The following is a 14,509-nucleotide window of genomic DNA, read 5'->3' as shown; positions in this document are numbered from 1 at the left end:
GAGCTAACATCCGTACCCATCTTCCTCTACTTTATATGGGACGCTTCCACAACATGGCTCGACAAGCAGTGCGTCAGTGCGCGCCCGGGATCCGAACCAGCGAACCCCGGACCACCGCAGCAGAGCACGCGCACTTAACTGCTTGCGCCACTGGGCCGGCCCCCTCCTGCACTTTATATGGGACGCCGCCACAGCATGGCCTGACAAGCGGTGCACTGGCGCACACCTAGGATCCGAACCGGGGCCACCAGCAGCAGAGCGCGCGCACTTAACCACTACACCACGGGGCCGGCCCCAGAATGTGTATTTTCTAATTATTCTAAATTCTACATATTCCCATTATATCAAGCTTGTTGATTGTCCGGTTTCCCTCTTCTATGTCTTTAGTAATTATTTGGCTGTTTGATTTATCAGTTTCTGAGAGATGTGAGTTAAAGTCTTCCTCTAATAATGTAGATTAATTTTTTATTTTATTTATTTATTTACTTGTTTTTTTTTGTGAGGAAGATCGGCCCTGAGCTAACATCTGCCAATCCTCTTTTTGCTGAGGAAGACTGGCCCTGGGCTAACATACATGCCCATCTTCCTCTACTTTATATGGGACGCCGCCACAGCATGGCTTGCCAAGCAGTGCGTCTCTGCGTGCCCCAGATCCGAACTGGCAAACCCCGGGCTGGCGCAGCGGAGCGCACGCACTTAACCACTTGAGCCACCAGGCTGGCCCCTAGATTAATTTTTTAAAATAAAGGATCCTTGCACAGAAAGTCCGAGGGCACTCAGGAGTGATTCCAACCAGCCTGGCAGAGTCAGGGAAGGCTTCTCAGTGGACAGGTGATCTGCCCCCAGGGGGAAGAGGGGAGTGCCTCAGCAGCCATTGGCTCATTCTCTCAGAGAGAAATGGGGGAGAAAGAGGGCGAGAAGTGGGGTTGGGGAAAGAGGTGTGCTGGTGGGGAAAATGTGGAGAAAGATAGGCAGGCAGAAAGAGATGTGGAGAGAGATGGAGTAAGAGAGAGAAGGATGGAAAGATGGGGTGCTTGGCACATGGAAGGTGCTCACTAAACATTTGTTGAATGAATGAATGAGCAAGCAGATATATGTATATAAAGAGACATGTGTAGAGAGATGTGGGGTGTGGATAGAGAGATGGGGGAAAAATAATTGATATGAATAAAGATGGTGAGACAGAAAGAAATATGGGAGATATGAAAGAGCGATAGGAGAGAGATGAGGGAGAGATAAGGAAAGACGAAGATAGGATGTCTGGCACATGGAAGGTGATCACTAAATATTTGCTGAATGAATGAATTAGTGAACAAGCAGGTGTGTGTGTGTGTATGTAGCGGGGTTAGAGAGATGTGGGGAGTGAGATAGGGAAGAGAGATAGGGAAGAATCAAGTGATATGAATAAAGATGGTGAGATGAGAAGAGTTATACACAGAGATGTGAAAATTATGAGAGATAAGGAGAGAGGTGAGGGAAAGAGAGATAAGGGAAGATGAAGATTGGATGTCTGGCCCATGGAAGGCTCCCAGTCAAAGCATTGTTGAATAGATGGGAGAGCATTGATGCTCAGAGAGGGAGGTGTGGAATGGATGTTGAGAAGAAATCACACTATCCACCAGAGAAGCAATTGTACTAGTTTCATCCTGAGATGACGAGGGACTTAAGTAGCAATGAGAATTAAGAGGCAGGGAAAGATACCCGAGATATTTCAGAGGCAGAATGGACAGGACTTGGAGATTGTTTCAATGGGGAAATTGAGGGAGAAGGCAGAATAGGATAAATCCCAGGTTTTTGCCTTAAGTGACTGGGTAGATTGTGTTTCCATTCACTGAGACAGGCAATATAGGAGGCTGACCCGGTTTGGGTGGACACTGATGGTTTTGAAATGCTTGTGAAATACTCTGGAGATGTCTAGAGGGCAGTTATCTGAACTCAGACCTCAAGAGAGAGGCCTGAGGTGAAAGTGTAAACTCAGATGGAGATATGGATTGGGACTCGACAGAGAATAAGCAGTAGTTAAAACTGTGGCTATGACAGGATTGTCTAGGTAAGCCCATGGTAGATGCTCGAAATTTGTTGAGTACAAGTGAGAGAAACAATGCAAAATTCCTCCAACAGGAGAATGGTATGAAAGCATGTGTGTAGGGTACAGAAATCTGGAGGGACTCAGGCTTGACTGCTTTTATGTCCCTGTGAAAGAGGAGGTAAGATTCCAAAAGGAACAGCTTCCATGGTGACAGGATCCAAGGTGCAGGTCATGTAGAGTCAAGGTGATGGTTGGAGTGGACAAGGTGAAGCAAGTGTGAAATTAGTGTATTGTAAAGTCATTTGCAAGATGTGTGCAAGAATGTTCATAGGAGGGCCAGCCCAGTGGTGTAGTGGTTAAGCGCGCGTGCTCCACTTCGGTGGCCCAGGGTTCGCGGGTGCGAATCCCAGGCACGCGCCAATGCACTGCTTGTCAAGCCGTGCTGTGGCAGCGTCCCATATAAAGTAGAGGAAGATGGGCATGGATGTTAGCTCAGGACCAGTCTTCCTCAGCAAAAAGAGGAGGATTGGCATGGACGTTAGCTCAGGGCTAGTCTTCCTCACAAAAACAAAAAAAAACAATATTCATAGGAGATTTATTCATGAGAGCAAAGAAAACAGAAACAACCCTATCGTACATCATCAGGTGAATGGGTAAACAAATTGTGGTACATGCATATAATGGAATACCACTCAGCAATAAAAAGGAACAAGCTACTGATACACGCAACAACGTAGATGACTCACAGACATTATGCAGAATGAAAGAAGCCAGATACAAGAACGCATATTATACGATTCCATTTACATGAAGTTCAAGAAAAGATTAATTTAAAGGGGTATAAATTGGTGGTTGCTTCTGGGAGGGGAGAGGGGTTGACCAAAAAGGGGAATGGGAGAATTTTCTGGGGTGATAGAAATGATCTATATCTCAATTCCAGTGTTGTTTTCACGATTGTGTATGTTTGCCAGAGGTCATCAAACTGTTCACTGACGATCTGTGCATTTTACTGTATGTGATTATATCTCAATGTTTAAAAATGTCATCTACGTGGACATTAAGTTTTCCAGAGAGATGGCAGAGGTTGCAACAGAGAGGTAGCTGGAGAGTCAGGTGCCAGCTCTCGGTGAATGTGAGGGAGATTGGACAAGGACAGCAAGAAGGAGAGATGGAAGGTGGTGGGGTCCAAAGCAATGACCCACAGAGGAGAAGTTGCAGTGAGAAGTTGAAAATATAACCTGGAAACTATTCATTAGCTGAAAGACATTTATAAGAAGTTGGCTAGAGAAGTCACCCACGTCTCACTCCTGCCAACACTGAGAGGAGGAAACACTGGGAGAGGTAGGATCACTTGTGCTGGGATTCCAGAGGCGCTTCTGTGTTTTCACTTCTTTTCCTGATCAGAGCTCTGGGTTGGGAGGTTATTGGCCCTGACCACCCTCAAGCCAGCCCACAGCTGGATGTTGAAGAAGTTAGACCAGAGACGTGTGCACAACCACTTCACAACTTTTCTATTCGTTGCCTTTCCTCCTTAGTCCCTAGTAAAATTTCCTTTTGAAAAATTCCATCCTTTGTCCGCTGAGCTGATGAGCACAGCAGTTCCCATCCCATAGGTTAAATTCCCTAGAGGGTCTCAGAGTTATTGAAAAAGGTCCTTGAATCCACATATATACCAGGATTTATTCTAGATGGACTAAAAAGAAAAAAATCCAAATACTGTCTTCAGAATCCACAACATTTTTGGATGTTGGAAATCTTAGGTAGAGAGAAGAGGTGGAGAAAGCAAGGTACCCTGGAGTTTAGGCCCAGCTATATCATTGGTCATCCTAGCCCAGGGCTGCAGAGGAGCTAAAGGCTAACATACACTGAGCATCCAGTACAGAGCAGTCTGGAAGTTGACAGATGCTATTACCATTTTACAGATGTGTAAGTAGTGGAACCAGGACTCCACCTTAGGCTGCCTTGACTTCTAAGCCACATTGCCCTGGGACAGGGAGTAGTGCCATGAGACGGTGTGTGCACCGGGAAAGTATGGGGTTTTATCCTCAGGCCAGTTGCCCATTCCAGCCCCCCACCCCCACTCCACCGGTGGTGACCTCCCCTCTCTCCTCAAACCACGGGCTTCTCACAGTTGAGTAGAAGAGACAATTTTTTCCACATTGACTCTTTGGGATGGGGATGGGGTATTGCCAGGATGAGGCAGGGTAAAGGACAGGGCAGAAGCAGGAGTTAAGATCCAGTTGAGAAAAGCCACCTATTGGTGCCTCAGGCCTCCCTATGCCCTATGACCACCAGGGGGCAGCCCTTGCCTGGCCGTGGCACCTCAATCCCACATCCTACGGTTAGATGGCCATGAGCAGGCAGCCACTCCACTGATGGAGAAGGGCTGAGTGAGTCCTTCCCTGATTGTGCAACACGTGTGCTTGTCGAGGTGGTTCAGAGAGCTTAAATGATTTGTTCAAGATTATATAACTAGTTTGCGGGAGAGCTGGCATTTGAACCCAGGCTGCCTCCAAGCCAGCATTCTTAACCATAAGATGACTGCTTTTCCAAAAAGAAAAAAGCTCCAGATCACTGCGGTGAAGGGTGGGAACTGCACAGTCTATGAATGTATTGTGAAACAGAGCTAGAAACACGGACACAAAGAAAAAGTACATATTACTATAAAAGGACCCAGAGAGAAGTGTGTGGTGAGGGCTGGGCATACTTCACCTGGCATTTTACACACAATCTTTCTTTTCTGTGTGCTGTGTTCTCTCATGTGGGTGTGTAATACATATAGGAGAGTGTGTGGCATACTCTGTACTAATCCTGGTATAACCTTGGAGTTATGTGTAACGCAATGTGTCTTTCATTTGTGTCTGTAAAAATACATTTTATGTAATGGGCACTTCGTAATTTTTCAATAAATGTTAGCTAAATAGTGAATAAAATAATAAATGCGTAGATTTACCAGTGGGTGATAAATCTGTGCAGACTGCACTAGGTAAAGCAGACCTCTGCGAGAGGTGCATTCCTTTAATGGAGATCTGAATACAAATGAGTCTCAATATCTCAGTCAGCTGCACTCTGCCAAACCACCCAAGTCGACAGGGTCTAAGTAAAACGAGGCGATTGCTATGCAAATACAGCTTCCAAACCGAGTCCCCAGCAACCCCGTGCCGCCACCACCAATCAGCTCACTTCCGCTAATCCCCCCATTTATAGAATTTCTAGAGCAGTCCTAGGGGAGGGCCAGATTAGAGGGAGGGGAATGGATGGGGTGGGCCTGGGTGCTGTTGAGCCATGGGGAGGGGAAGTAGGTTAGCTCTGGGCCCAGGAGAGCTCTTCGAGGCTTATTCTGGGTAAAGAGTTGGTCTTCTTGAACCTCGGAAGGTGGGGGAACCACATCCTGGTCTCACCCGCCCACCTGCCCTAGCGTTACCAGCCGCCTAAGCCCCACCCTCCCCCCTCAAACACTTAGGAAACCTGCCCATATGCTGCCCTCACCTCCTCGACCCAGATATCGCCATCAGCAGCATCCTCCTCCTCAGAGAGGCATGCATTTGATGCCTGAGGTCCCAGGCAGTTGAAGTCCTTGGCAAGTGACGTGTGAGTCCTGTGTGCCATAGGAAGCTTCCCACCCCCATCTGGTGACCAAAGGCCTGGCCGCAAGTAGTGAGTTGTTCCTCCTCTACCCAGACCTCACTGCTCACGTCCCCCTCATCAACTGGAACATCCTCCGACATGGCCCGGATGCTGTTGCTCGTCTTTATCGTGGTTCAGCCAGGTGACAGGGCTGTCTCCCAGGACCCTGAGGGGTGTGGGGCTGGGAGGAGGGAGGATGGGGGAGGCTTGACATAGATGTCTCGGGCGAGCAGGCTTGGTGAGGGCTGAACATTGAGCCCTGAGGAGAGCAGCCAGGAAAGGAGAGTGGGAGCAAGTGGGGTCCTCAGTAAGGCTGACACCCAGTGGATTCCCCAGTTCACAGTTCCCTCCACGTCTCCACATCGCCCGCTGGGAGGGTCACTCCCTAGCTTCCATCCCAGAGCTCTTTCTTCTCAGCCACCTTCCTAATAAGATAAACTTGAAAGAACCAGTAAAAAGGGCTTGAAGGAAGGGGTCAATTTTTTTAAGGGGTCAGTTTTAATTTGATGAATTTAATAAGCCTATTAAACAAGGCTTATTATCTAGGGTCTAGATATAATTAGGAGTTTGGAAGACCTAATTAAATCTAAGATAAGTTTCTTAGTGCAACTGATTTTAATTAACTGAGAGACCTTAACTATCAGACATATTCATTAACTAAATGCAGTGTGGACTCCAGACCCGCAGCTTCAGCATCTGCTGGGAACGTGAGGCAAATCCTCACTCCCCACTTCAGACCTACTGAACAAAAATGTCTGGGGGCAGGGCCTAGGAACCTGTTTTAACAAACATTCCAGGTGATTCCATGCACTCTCAAGTTTGAGAACCTCTGAAATAGAAGAATGACTGTTAAATTTCACCAACTAGAGAATTTAATCAAGGATTTTAATAATCAGTTTAATTCATCAGTTTGGATGAGTTAAATAGGGATCTTAATCAATTATAGCCATGTCTTCACCTGGAGATTTAATTAGTTAATGCTCTTTAACAAAAAACAAAGTAGCAAGGGTGGTTTACCACAGAATGTCATTAGTACTAAAACAATGCCTAGAAAAATATAGTTAATGATATTAGTTAACTAGACAGCCACATTCACTAATGAGCTTCAATTTCACTGTGACAGGTTAAATTTCAGCAAGGTGTTACTAGTGAATGCAGCTGGAGAATGATGGGACAGGGTGAGGGTGAGAGTTGGTACAGGAAAGAGTTTGAAAAAGTAATAAGCCATGTCAAGAAATTAGGTTGGTAAGGAGGAAAGGGTTTAATGAGGCACCCAAAGTGCTCATCCCCCCAGGACCTCCATGGAGGCGGATATTCTACTGTAAGCTCTTGTCTTTTCTCTTTGGAATAACTGGGGAGGCTTTTCTCTGGGTCTTCTCTCTGCTCCCAGGATCCTGTGCTCTCTGGGTGTCCCAGCCCCCTGAGATTCATACCCAAGAGGGTGCCACTGCCTTCCTGCCCTGCTCCTTCAACGCCAGCCAAGGAAAACCAGCCATTGGTTCTGTCACATGGTACCGGGACAAGGTGGCCCTGGGGAAGGAGGTGAGGAACGAGACCCCAGAGTTCAGGGGACGCTTGGCCTCTGTTGCCTCTGCCCGCTTCCTCTGTGACCACCAGGCTGAGCTGCACATCTGGGACATCCGAGGCCATGACGCCGGCGTCTACGTGTGCAGGGTGGAAGTGCTGGGCCTGGGTGTCGGGACAGGGAATGGGACTCTGCTGGTGGTGGAGAAAGGTGAGGTGTGGGAGGCTGCACTTCCTTGGCTGCAGGCCCCACTCTCCCTGGAAGTCGAGAGTCCTTCCCTGAGGCCCCCTGCCCTCTGTCCCTCCCTGAGCCTGTGCACACTTCTTCCCCAGGGCCCCCTTTACTAAGTCCTTCCTCTCCACCACCCACATGCAGGACCTCCTCGGCTGGGGGCCAGCACAGTCCTCCTCCTTCGGGCTGCATTCTATGCCTTCAGCTTTCTCTCTGTGGCCATGGGCAGCACCATCTATTACCAAGGCAAATGTGAGTAATGGGGCCCAGGCAACGGTGGAGGGGCAGGGAGAGAGCTGGAGGAGGGGGAGACAGAGACCGAGAGGAGGAGGGCAGCAGCGCCAAGGGACTCCTGTCCTCTCCACCAGGCCACTGTCACATGGGAACACACTCCCACTCCTTGGATGGCCTCTGATGAGTGATTCCAGACTTCAGTGATCCCAACTCTCTTCAAAGGACCCCAATAGGGGCCGGCCCCGTGGCTTAGCGGTTAAGTGCACGCGCTCCACTACTGGCGGCCCGGGGTTCAGATCCCGGGCGCGCACCGACGCACTGCTTCTCCGGCCATGCTGAGGCCGTGTCCCACATACAGCAACTAGAAGGATGTGCAACTATGACATACAACTATCTATTGGGGCTTTGGGGGAAAAAAAAGGAGGAGGATTGGCAATAGATGTTAGCTCAGAGCCAGTCTTTCTCAGCAAAAAGAGGAGGATTAGCATGGATGTTAGCTCAGGGCTGATCTTCCTTCCCCCCCGCAAAAAAAGAGACCCCAATAAATTCCTCTCTGCCCCACCACTAACTCCTTCTTATGAGTCTCGTGTATTTCCTTCTCCATTCTCCAGATGCCCCAATGAGTCCCTCTCCGGGTTCCCCTGCCTCTTAACGTTCTATTCTACCAAATCTGGCCTAGGAAGATCCAAGGAGGGAGCTTCCCAGCGACCGTGCCTAGAGCCCCCTCCCACCACCATCATGGGGCTCAACACACCCACCTCTCCCAGGCCCAGAATCGGCTGAGGCCGATTCTCCTGAGAAATGGGGAGTATCAGATCTAATTAGTCCTACTGACAATGGCCCACAGGCAAATACTCTTTTCTGGCCTTCAGGGGAGCTGGGGTCTCTAAACACCCTTCCTCATCCATAAATCACTGCTTGACCCCAGAGTGGCTGAAGCAAGTTTTGATGGCGGCCATATTAAACGGGGGATTGAGAGGGACTGAGAAGCCTGAGACACAGAAGGTGGTGAGACCACTGTCTTTACTGGGTGAACCACAGGACGGTCCCGAGCACCCGCCTGGGTTGACGGAGGCATCCAGGGTGCTCAGGTGGGTTTGTTCTTGGCAATGCAGGCGTAGTCGCTGCTGGGGTCCTCCTCGGAGACTTCCTTTTCTTGGTGGCCACTGTCAGGCCCCTTGCGGGGCAGCCTCTGCAGAGACGCGTAGTGGGGCTCCTGCTCCGAGAGCTGGGCCTGGGGTCAGGGCAGAAGATGCTGACGGGAGGTCACTGGTCCCCAGAGAGCCTCCCTCTCTCTCATCCTCCCCTGTAAGTTCTTGCCCCACGCCCTCTTTTTTGCCTCATTGCCCCCTCAGTCTCCCCTGCTCTGCACCCGACAAGAGCTCTAAGCTCTTGCTCCTTTCTCGCACTGCCCTTTCTCTTTGTGTTTCTCTCACTATCCCCCGACTCCCCACTCTTAATCTCTCTTACTTTTCCTCTTGGTTTCTCTCTCATTTTCCCAGTCTCTCTCTAATTTTCTCTCACTCCTCATCGCTTTGTCTCTCTCATTTCTTTCTCTCTTTCTCTCTCCTTTCTGTCTTATTTCCTCTTCCTGTCTCTACACCATTTCTTTCTTCTCTTCTCATTCTCTTATTTCTCTTTTCTGCCTCTCTCTCTCTATTTTCTCTGTCCCTCTAACTCTCTCATGCCCCTGCTTTCTCTCTCTTCTCTTGCCCCCCCCTCTCAGCCCTCAGCCCCCTCTTGTCACCCCATCACCCACTTCCCTGCCCCCAGACTCACCCAGCTCCTCTCCAGCCTCCTCACTGGAAGGAAAGAAGAAGCTCAGCACGGCCCTCCCATTGTGTCTTCCAGCCCTCCTCACGTGCTCCCCACACCCCCACGGAAGTGTCCTCACTTGCTGACTTCCCTGTGGTTCTCACACCAAAGCCTTGGCCTTTCTCATTGGACACTCTCCCCTCTCCTCTCTGCCTGACCTCTACCATCTTCCTCCCCCAGGGCGTGTCAGGCTTGATGGGGACTTCTGGGAAAGCAGTAGGAAAGGGTGGTGGCTTGGGGCCGGCCCCATGGCATAGCGGTTAAGGGCGCGCACCCCGCTGCTGGTGGTCCAGGTTCGGATCCCGGGCGCGCACCGACACACCGCTTGTCAGGCCACGCTGTGGCGGCATCCCACATAAAGTAGAGGAAGATAGGCACGGATGTTAGCTCAGGGCCAGTCTTCCTCAGCAAAAAGAGGAGGATTGGCATGGATGTTAGCTCAGGGCTGATCTTCCTCACAAAAAAAAAAAAAAAAGGAAAGGGTGGTGGGGGGCAACCAGGGGCACTGCTGTGGGACGAATGAGGAAGATGAGGGTGGGGCTTACGAGGGTGGGGCTTACGAGGGTGGGGCTTACCTCTCCGATGGAGCCGACACAGACAGGCAGACAGAACAACCACAACCAGGAGCAGGAGCCCCCCCAGCCCCAAGCTCCCATATGTAGGAAGCTGCATCTGTGTGGGGAAAAGGCGTCAGTATTAGAAGGCCCTTTTCTCTCTTCAGTTTACCCATCCTCCTGGTTGGCGTGGATGTCTCAGCTCCCCTCTCCAACAGTTTTAGAGGCAGAAAAACATCCTCTCAGAGAGTCTTCACCCCAGACTATGTTACCTCACCTCCTACGAGAGGTACCCATCCCTTATCTGTTACCCCATTCATACCCAAGACCGCTCACCCCTCAGAGGCTTCCCACCACCATCCCGGCCATCTCTTGGCTTCCCCATAAAGTCCCTTGTCTACCTGTACTGGCTGGTTCTGAGAGGCCCTGGCCACCTACTCATGAACCACACACACTACTTTTCACCTATTGTTCCCTGTGCACCCACAACCCCCTCTGTGCAGAACGTTACCTCACCCACCTCTGCTGATATCATTTGGTTGGAGACTGAAGACTGGCTCATATTATTAGGTCGGAGACTGAAGACTGGCCTGGAGGTCAGGAAACCTAGCCCCTGTTCTTCCAGGCTAAATGGCCTGGGGGAGTCACGTGCCTCAAGTTCCTCATCTGTAAAGTGTGGGGCCCTCTGTTACAATTGTTCCCAGCCTGAGGAGCCTCACTTGTGCCAACCCTGAACCAGGCACCCTGCCATTTGTCACTGCTAATCCCCACAACGTAGGGTATTACGGTGCCCATTTCCCTGGTGAGGAACCCGAGACTTGAGCCCAGACTCTTACTAGGACATTCAGCTGGGGTTCAAGGGCAGCTTTGTCCAGCCCCAGAGCCCACCCCTTTTCCCCTGCCCTAAGCTGACCAGGTGGTTCAGAGGGGCCTTTTCGGCACTGGATAGTTCTAGGTTCTGGTGAGGGGGCTGATGGAGGAGGAGGAGCCAGGGTCTGGAGTGCATGTGGGGACTGGTGGAAAAGTAGGGAAGGCAGTGTCCAGCACCACCTGGCAGCTGGGGCCGCTCCCTCAGCTCCAGAGCAGCTTGGGAGAGCAGAGCCCTACTTGGCTCGTGCGTGCGGAGAGCTGCTTCCCAGGGGCAGATACTGTTGGGGCTGAAGTGGGGCAGGGAGGAGTGTCTGGGGCTGCATAACTTCCCCTCAGGCACTTCCTGCCCTACAACCACTGGTTCCTGTTTGAGGGCAAAGAGGGGGCCACTGACTTCCCGCCAGAGCCAGATGCAGACCAGGGTCTGGAAACTGAGACCTTCCTGGGTTCAAGAGGAATGCTGGGGTGTGTGTGAGGGAGTGGGAAGCAGAAGCACAGGTGGAGAGGAGGGCCTGAGGTGGCCAGGAGGGGCAGTGGGGGCAGAAGTGGATTGTTTTTAATTTCTTTGAGGCGCAGAGATAGAGGCTGGACAGAGGATTCCTCCAGGTCCCAGGGAACCTCAAAGCCATACTCTCCCTTCCCTCATCTTAGCCTCACCTCACTCAGGGATGTGACTGTCCTCCTACCCCCACTGGATTTCCCCCACTAGGGTCCCTGCTCTCTCTCAGCTTACCCAGAGCCTGTGGCCTGTGGATGGACAGACTCCAGACTGGCCAGAGCTGCCTGGGTAGAGAGCAGTGTTGCCACCTCAGACATTCCCACGCCTCCTCTGGCTTTAACTTCTCCTCCGGCCTCAGCACCTCCGCAGTAACGTTAGGAGAGGAAGTTAGGCTTTGGGGGTTAGGGTTATGACATCTTTCCTTTCAGATTTCTGTGACTGTAACTAAACCGGTAATCCCCCTCAGCTCCAGCCATCCTATTGATCCTGCAAGTAGTCAGTGAATGTACACCTCCTCTGAGTGCCTTCCCTGATTAACTTTTTCCCAATTATCCCTCACACTGCATCCAGTGAGGGCTCACGATCTCAGTGTATGTGTGTGGACACACACCCGGCTCCCACATCAGACTGTGAGCTCTGGTGGATTCGGGGTGACTCACCTGGTGTTCTGGGGCTGTACCTAGCAGTGTGCTTGGCCAACTGATTAACAAACAGGAGAGTCAGAGGCAGCCAGACTAGATCTACATGAGCACCGCTGATAGATCTAGGAGAAAAAGTTGATGACAAGTTGGTGTTGGGAAAGGAGGTATGGGCAATCCAGGCGGACTTCCTGCAGGAGGCAGCATTCTGATGTTGGGCACAAAAGTAAATAAGGGCAGTGGTCCGAGGCCCTCTGGATAGAGACCTGGATGAAGGCCTCTTAGTGGTACTGTGATGAGAAGGGAGATGGGTGCTAGAGGATTACACACCCAGTCTTTGAGGAGGGTGATGACCGGGGAGCTCATGTGGAGGCAAAGGGTGAGGAGATCTGGTGCCTGGGTCCATATCATTTGCATTTCCTTCTCCAAATTCAGAAACTTTCTGCTACTTCTGCCCCCTCCCCCCATCCACAATGTTCCCCATGCAGGACAGTAGGACAATATTCAGGGTTTTTTTTTTTTTTAATTTTATTATTAAAATATTCAAACAGAAAAAAATTGAAAGAACTATACAGTGAACATATCCCCACCACCTAGATTCTACAAGTAACATTTTTCTATATTTGCTTTATCACATATCTATCAATGCATCTTATTTTTTGATACCTTTCAAAGTTGCAAACCTCAATACATTTTACCTCTAAACCCTTTACCATGCTTATCATTGACTATCAGTATTTGCTCCCCCCTCCCCCCCTTTTTTTTTTGTGAGGAAGATTAGCCCTGAGCTAACATCCGATGCCAATCCTCCTCTTTTTGCTGAGGAAGACTGGCCCTCGGCCAACATCCATGCCCATCTTCCTCTACTTTATATGGGACGCCGCCACAGCACGGCTTGACAAGCAGTGCATCCGTGCACACCCTGGATCCGAACCTGAGAACCCTGGGCCGCCGAAGCGGAGTGTGAGCACTTAACCGCTATGCCACCGGCTGGCCCCTCCCCATTTCTTTTTTGAGAGGACTGAGAAAGGCAAGATTTACATACACTAAAATGCACAAATCTGAAGTTAGTACTTGGTTTTTAAACTGTCTTGTGGTCAAGGCTCTGGGGCCAGACTGCCTGGGTTCAAATCCTGACTCTGCCACCACTGTGTGATCTCCCACAAATTCCTTACCCTCTCTGTGCCTCAGTTCCCTATTACGGTTTTTGTCAGGATTAAAAGCATTATTATATATAAAGTGTGTAGATCAGTGGCAGGCACATGCTAAATGCTATTTGTATATTAGCCATATTATTATTTTTTGTGTGTATAAGGAAGATCAGCCCTGAGCTAACATCCATGCCAATCCTTCTCTTTTTGCTGAGGAAGACTGGCCCTGGGCTAACATCCGTGCCCATCTTCCACTACTTTATATGGGACTCCGCCGCAGCATGGCTTGACAAGCAGTGCATCGGTGCACACCCAGGATCCAAACCTGTGAAGCCTGGGCCGCCAAAGCGGAGCGCGTGCACTTAACTGCTGCGCCACCAGGCCGGCCCCTAGCCATATTATTGTTATTGCCTGAACATGCAGAGATGTCATCAAGAAGGGGAGATGATCTGGGACCACGTCCAACTTCTTTGGCTGGTCTTTCCCCTCTTCAACTCCTACTGCACTGCCTACCATGCCATTCATTTGATCCTTGCTGCTTTGTTTTGCTTACTCATTCATTTGTCCTTTCTTGCCCTGACTTAACATTTAGTCAGCACCTACTAAAGGTATGGGGCTCATTCCAGACTGCGAAGCTCTTTGAGGGTGGGGGTGTGCCTCCTCTCTCCTGCCTGCACTCTGTGTAGCCAGGGAGGTAATGCTCCATGTCCACCCCTCCTCGGTGAGTCAGTAGTCAGTGGTGAGGCTGAGACCCCTTCAGCTGCCATGGCTGTGGACTGGCTTAACTCTGCCTTTCTCACCGAGCTCCAGGGGCTAGGAGTGAGCAAGGGAATGGGAGGAGGAGGTCAGACCAGTGTGGGGATAGGTTCCTCTCAGGGGACCATTCATCCCTGAAGACCCCAGTTCTTGTCCTATTCCAGCCCTTGACCTCAGGGATGCGGATGTAGCCTTCCCTCCAGTACCCACCTCTGGAGTGTAGAAGAAGGCAGACTGTGCTGGAAATCTGGAGTTCTGTGTCCTCCCTGCAGCTTCACTGCCTGACTTTCTGCAAGCTACCTTCCTGCCCTGGGCCTGTTTCCCTCCCTGCTGAGCCAGAAGATCTCTAAGGCCCCCTCCAGCTCTACCCTGAAAGCCTGTCTCTTCACCCCAACTCCTTCCCCAGTTCAGAGAACCCAGGCATCCAGCTGCCCCACCCTAGCTCTGGGTAAACAGGAAGCTGGGTGAGGGGAGCAGGGGTGTGTGGAAAGTCCCAGCCAGGTGTGTGGGTCTATGGGGAAGGGGTGGCCCCACCCCTGAGCTATGAAAGCCCCCCTGCCCTGGCCCTGGCTCAGTCTCA

The 14,509-nt window shown here is 50.7% G+C and overlaps 2 protein-coding genes across 2 annotated transcripts; one reads left to right on the top strand and one right to left on the bottom strand.

Annotated features, from left to right (window-relative positions):
• Window positions 1–5,305: 5,305 nt before the first annotated feature.
• NCR3 (natural cytotoxicity triggering receptor 3) lies at window positions 5,306–8,175 on the top strand. Its single transcript, XM_004424370.3, has 4 exons — window positions 5,306–5,798; window positions 7,047–7,391; window positions 7,557–7,664; window positions 7,781–8,175. Exons 1-4 carry the CDS (start codon window positions 5,756–5,758, stop codon window positions 7,825–7,827), a joined length of 543 nt encoding a protein of 180 aa, XP_004424427.1. The 5' UTR covers window positions 5,306–5,755; the 3' UTR covers window positions 7,828–8,175.
• Window positions 8,176–8,652: 477 nt separating this feature from the next.
• Window positions 8,653–11,698, bottom strand: LST1 (leukocyte specific transcript 1). Its single transcript, XM_087438330.1, has 4 exons — window positions 11,619–11,698; window positions 10,037–10,133; window positions 9,426–9,448; window positions 8,653–8,880 (listed from the first exon to the last, which is right to left on the bottom strand). The coding sequence occupies exons 2-4, from the start codon at window positions 10,131–10,133 to the stop codon at window positions 8,734–8,736; spliced, it is 267 nt and encodes an 88-aa protein (XP_087294456.1). The 5' UTR covers window positions 11,619–11,698; the 3' UTR covers window positions 8,653–8,733.
• Between the last annotated feature and the right edge of the window lie 2,811 nt (window positions 11,699–14,509).

This window comes from Ceratotherium simum, chromosome 13 (genome assembly GCF_057802395.1).
Source record: "Ceratotherium simum simum isolate JZ-2026a chromosome 13, ASM5780239v1, whole genome shotgun sequence".
In the NCBI taxonomy this organism is placed as follows: domain Eukaryota; kingdom Metazoa; phylum Chordata; class Mammalia; order Perissodactyla; family Rhinocerotidae; genus Ceratotherium; species Ceratotherium simum.
Note: the sequence above shows the minus strand (reverse complement) of the source record. Positions and strands in the feature narration are given on the sequence as shown.

What these genes read in the sequence shown, in the direction of transcription:
- NCR3 (XM_004424370.3), top strand. Translation starts at nt 5,756, where the DNA reads ATGGCCCGGATGCTGTTGCTCGTCTTTATCGTGGTTCAGCCAG. An exon ending in CTTTATCGTGGTTCAGCCAG is followed by an intron (nt 5,799 to 7,046) that starts GTGACAGGGCTG and finishes CTCTGCTCCCAG; the next exon opens with GATCCTGTGCTCTCTGGGTG. An exon ending in TCTGCTGGTGGTGGAGAAAG is followed by an intron (nt 7,392 to 7,556) that starts GTGAGGTGTGGG and finishes ACCCACATGCAG; the next exon opens with GACCTCCTCGGCTGGGGGCC.
- LST1 (XM_087438330.1), bottom strand. Translation starts at nt 10,133, where the DNA reads ATGCAGCTTCCTACATATGGGAGCTTGGGGCTGGGGGGGCTCCTGCTC. An exon ending in GTGTCGGCTCCATCGGAGAG is followed by an intron (nt 9,449 to 10,036) that starts GTAAGCCCCACC and finishes CTTTCCTTCCAG; the next exon opens with TGAGGAGGCTGGAGAGGAGC. An exon ending in GGAGGCTGGAGAGGAGCTGG is followed by an intron (nt 8,881 to 9,425) that starts GTGAGTCTGGGG and finishes CCCTGACCCCAG; the next exon opens with GCCCAGCTCTCGGAGCAGGA.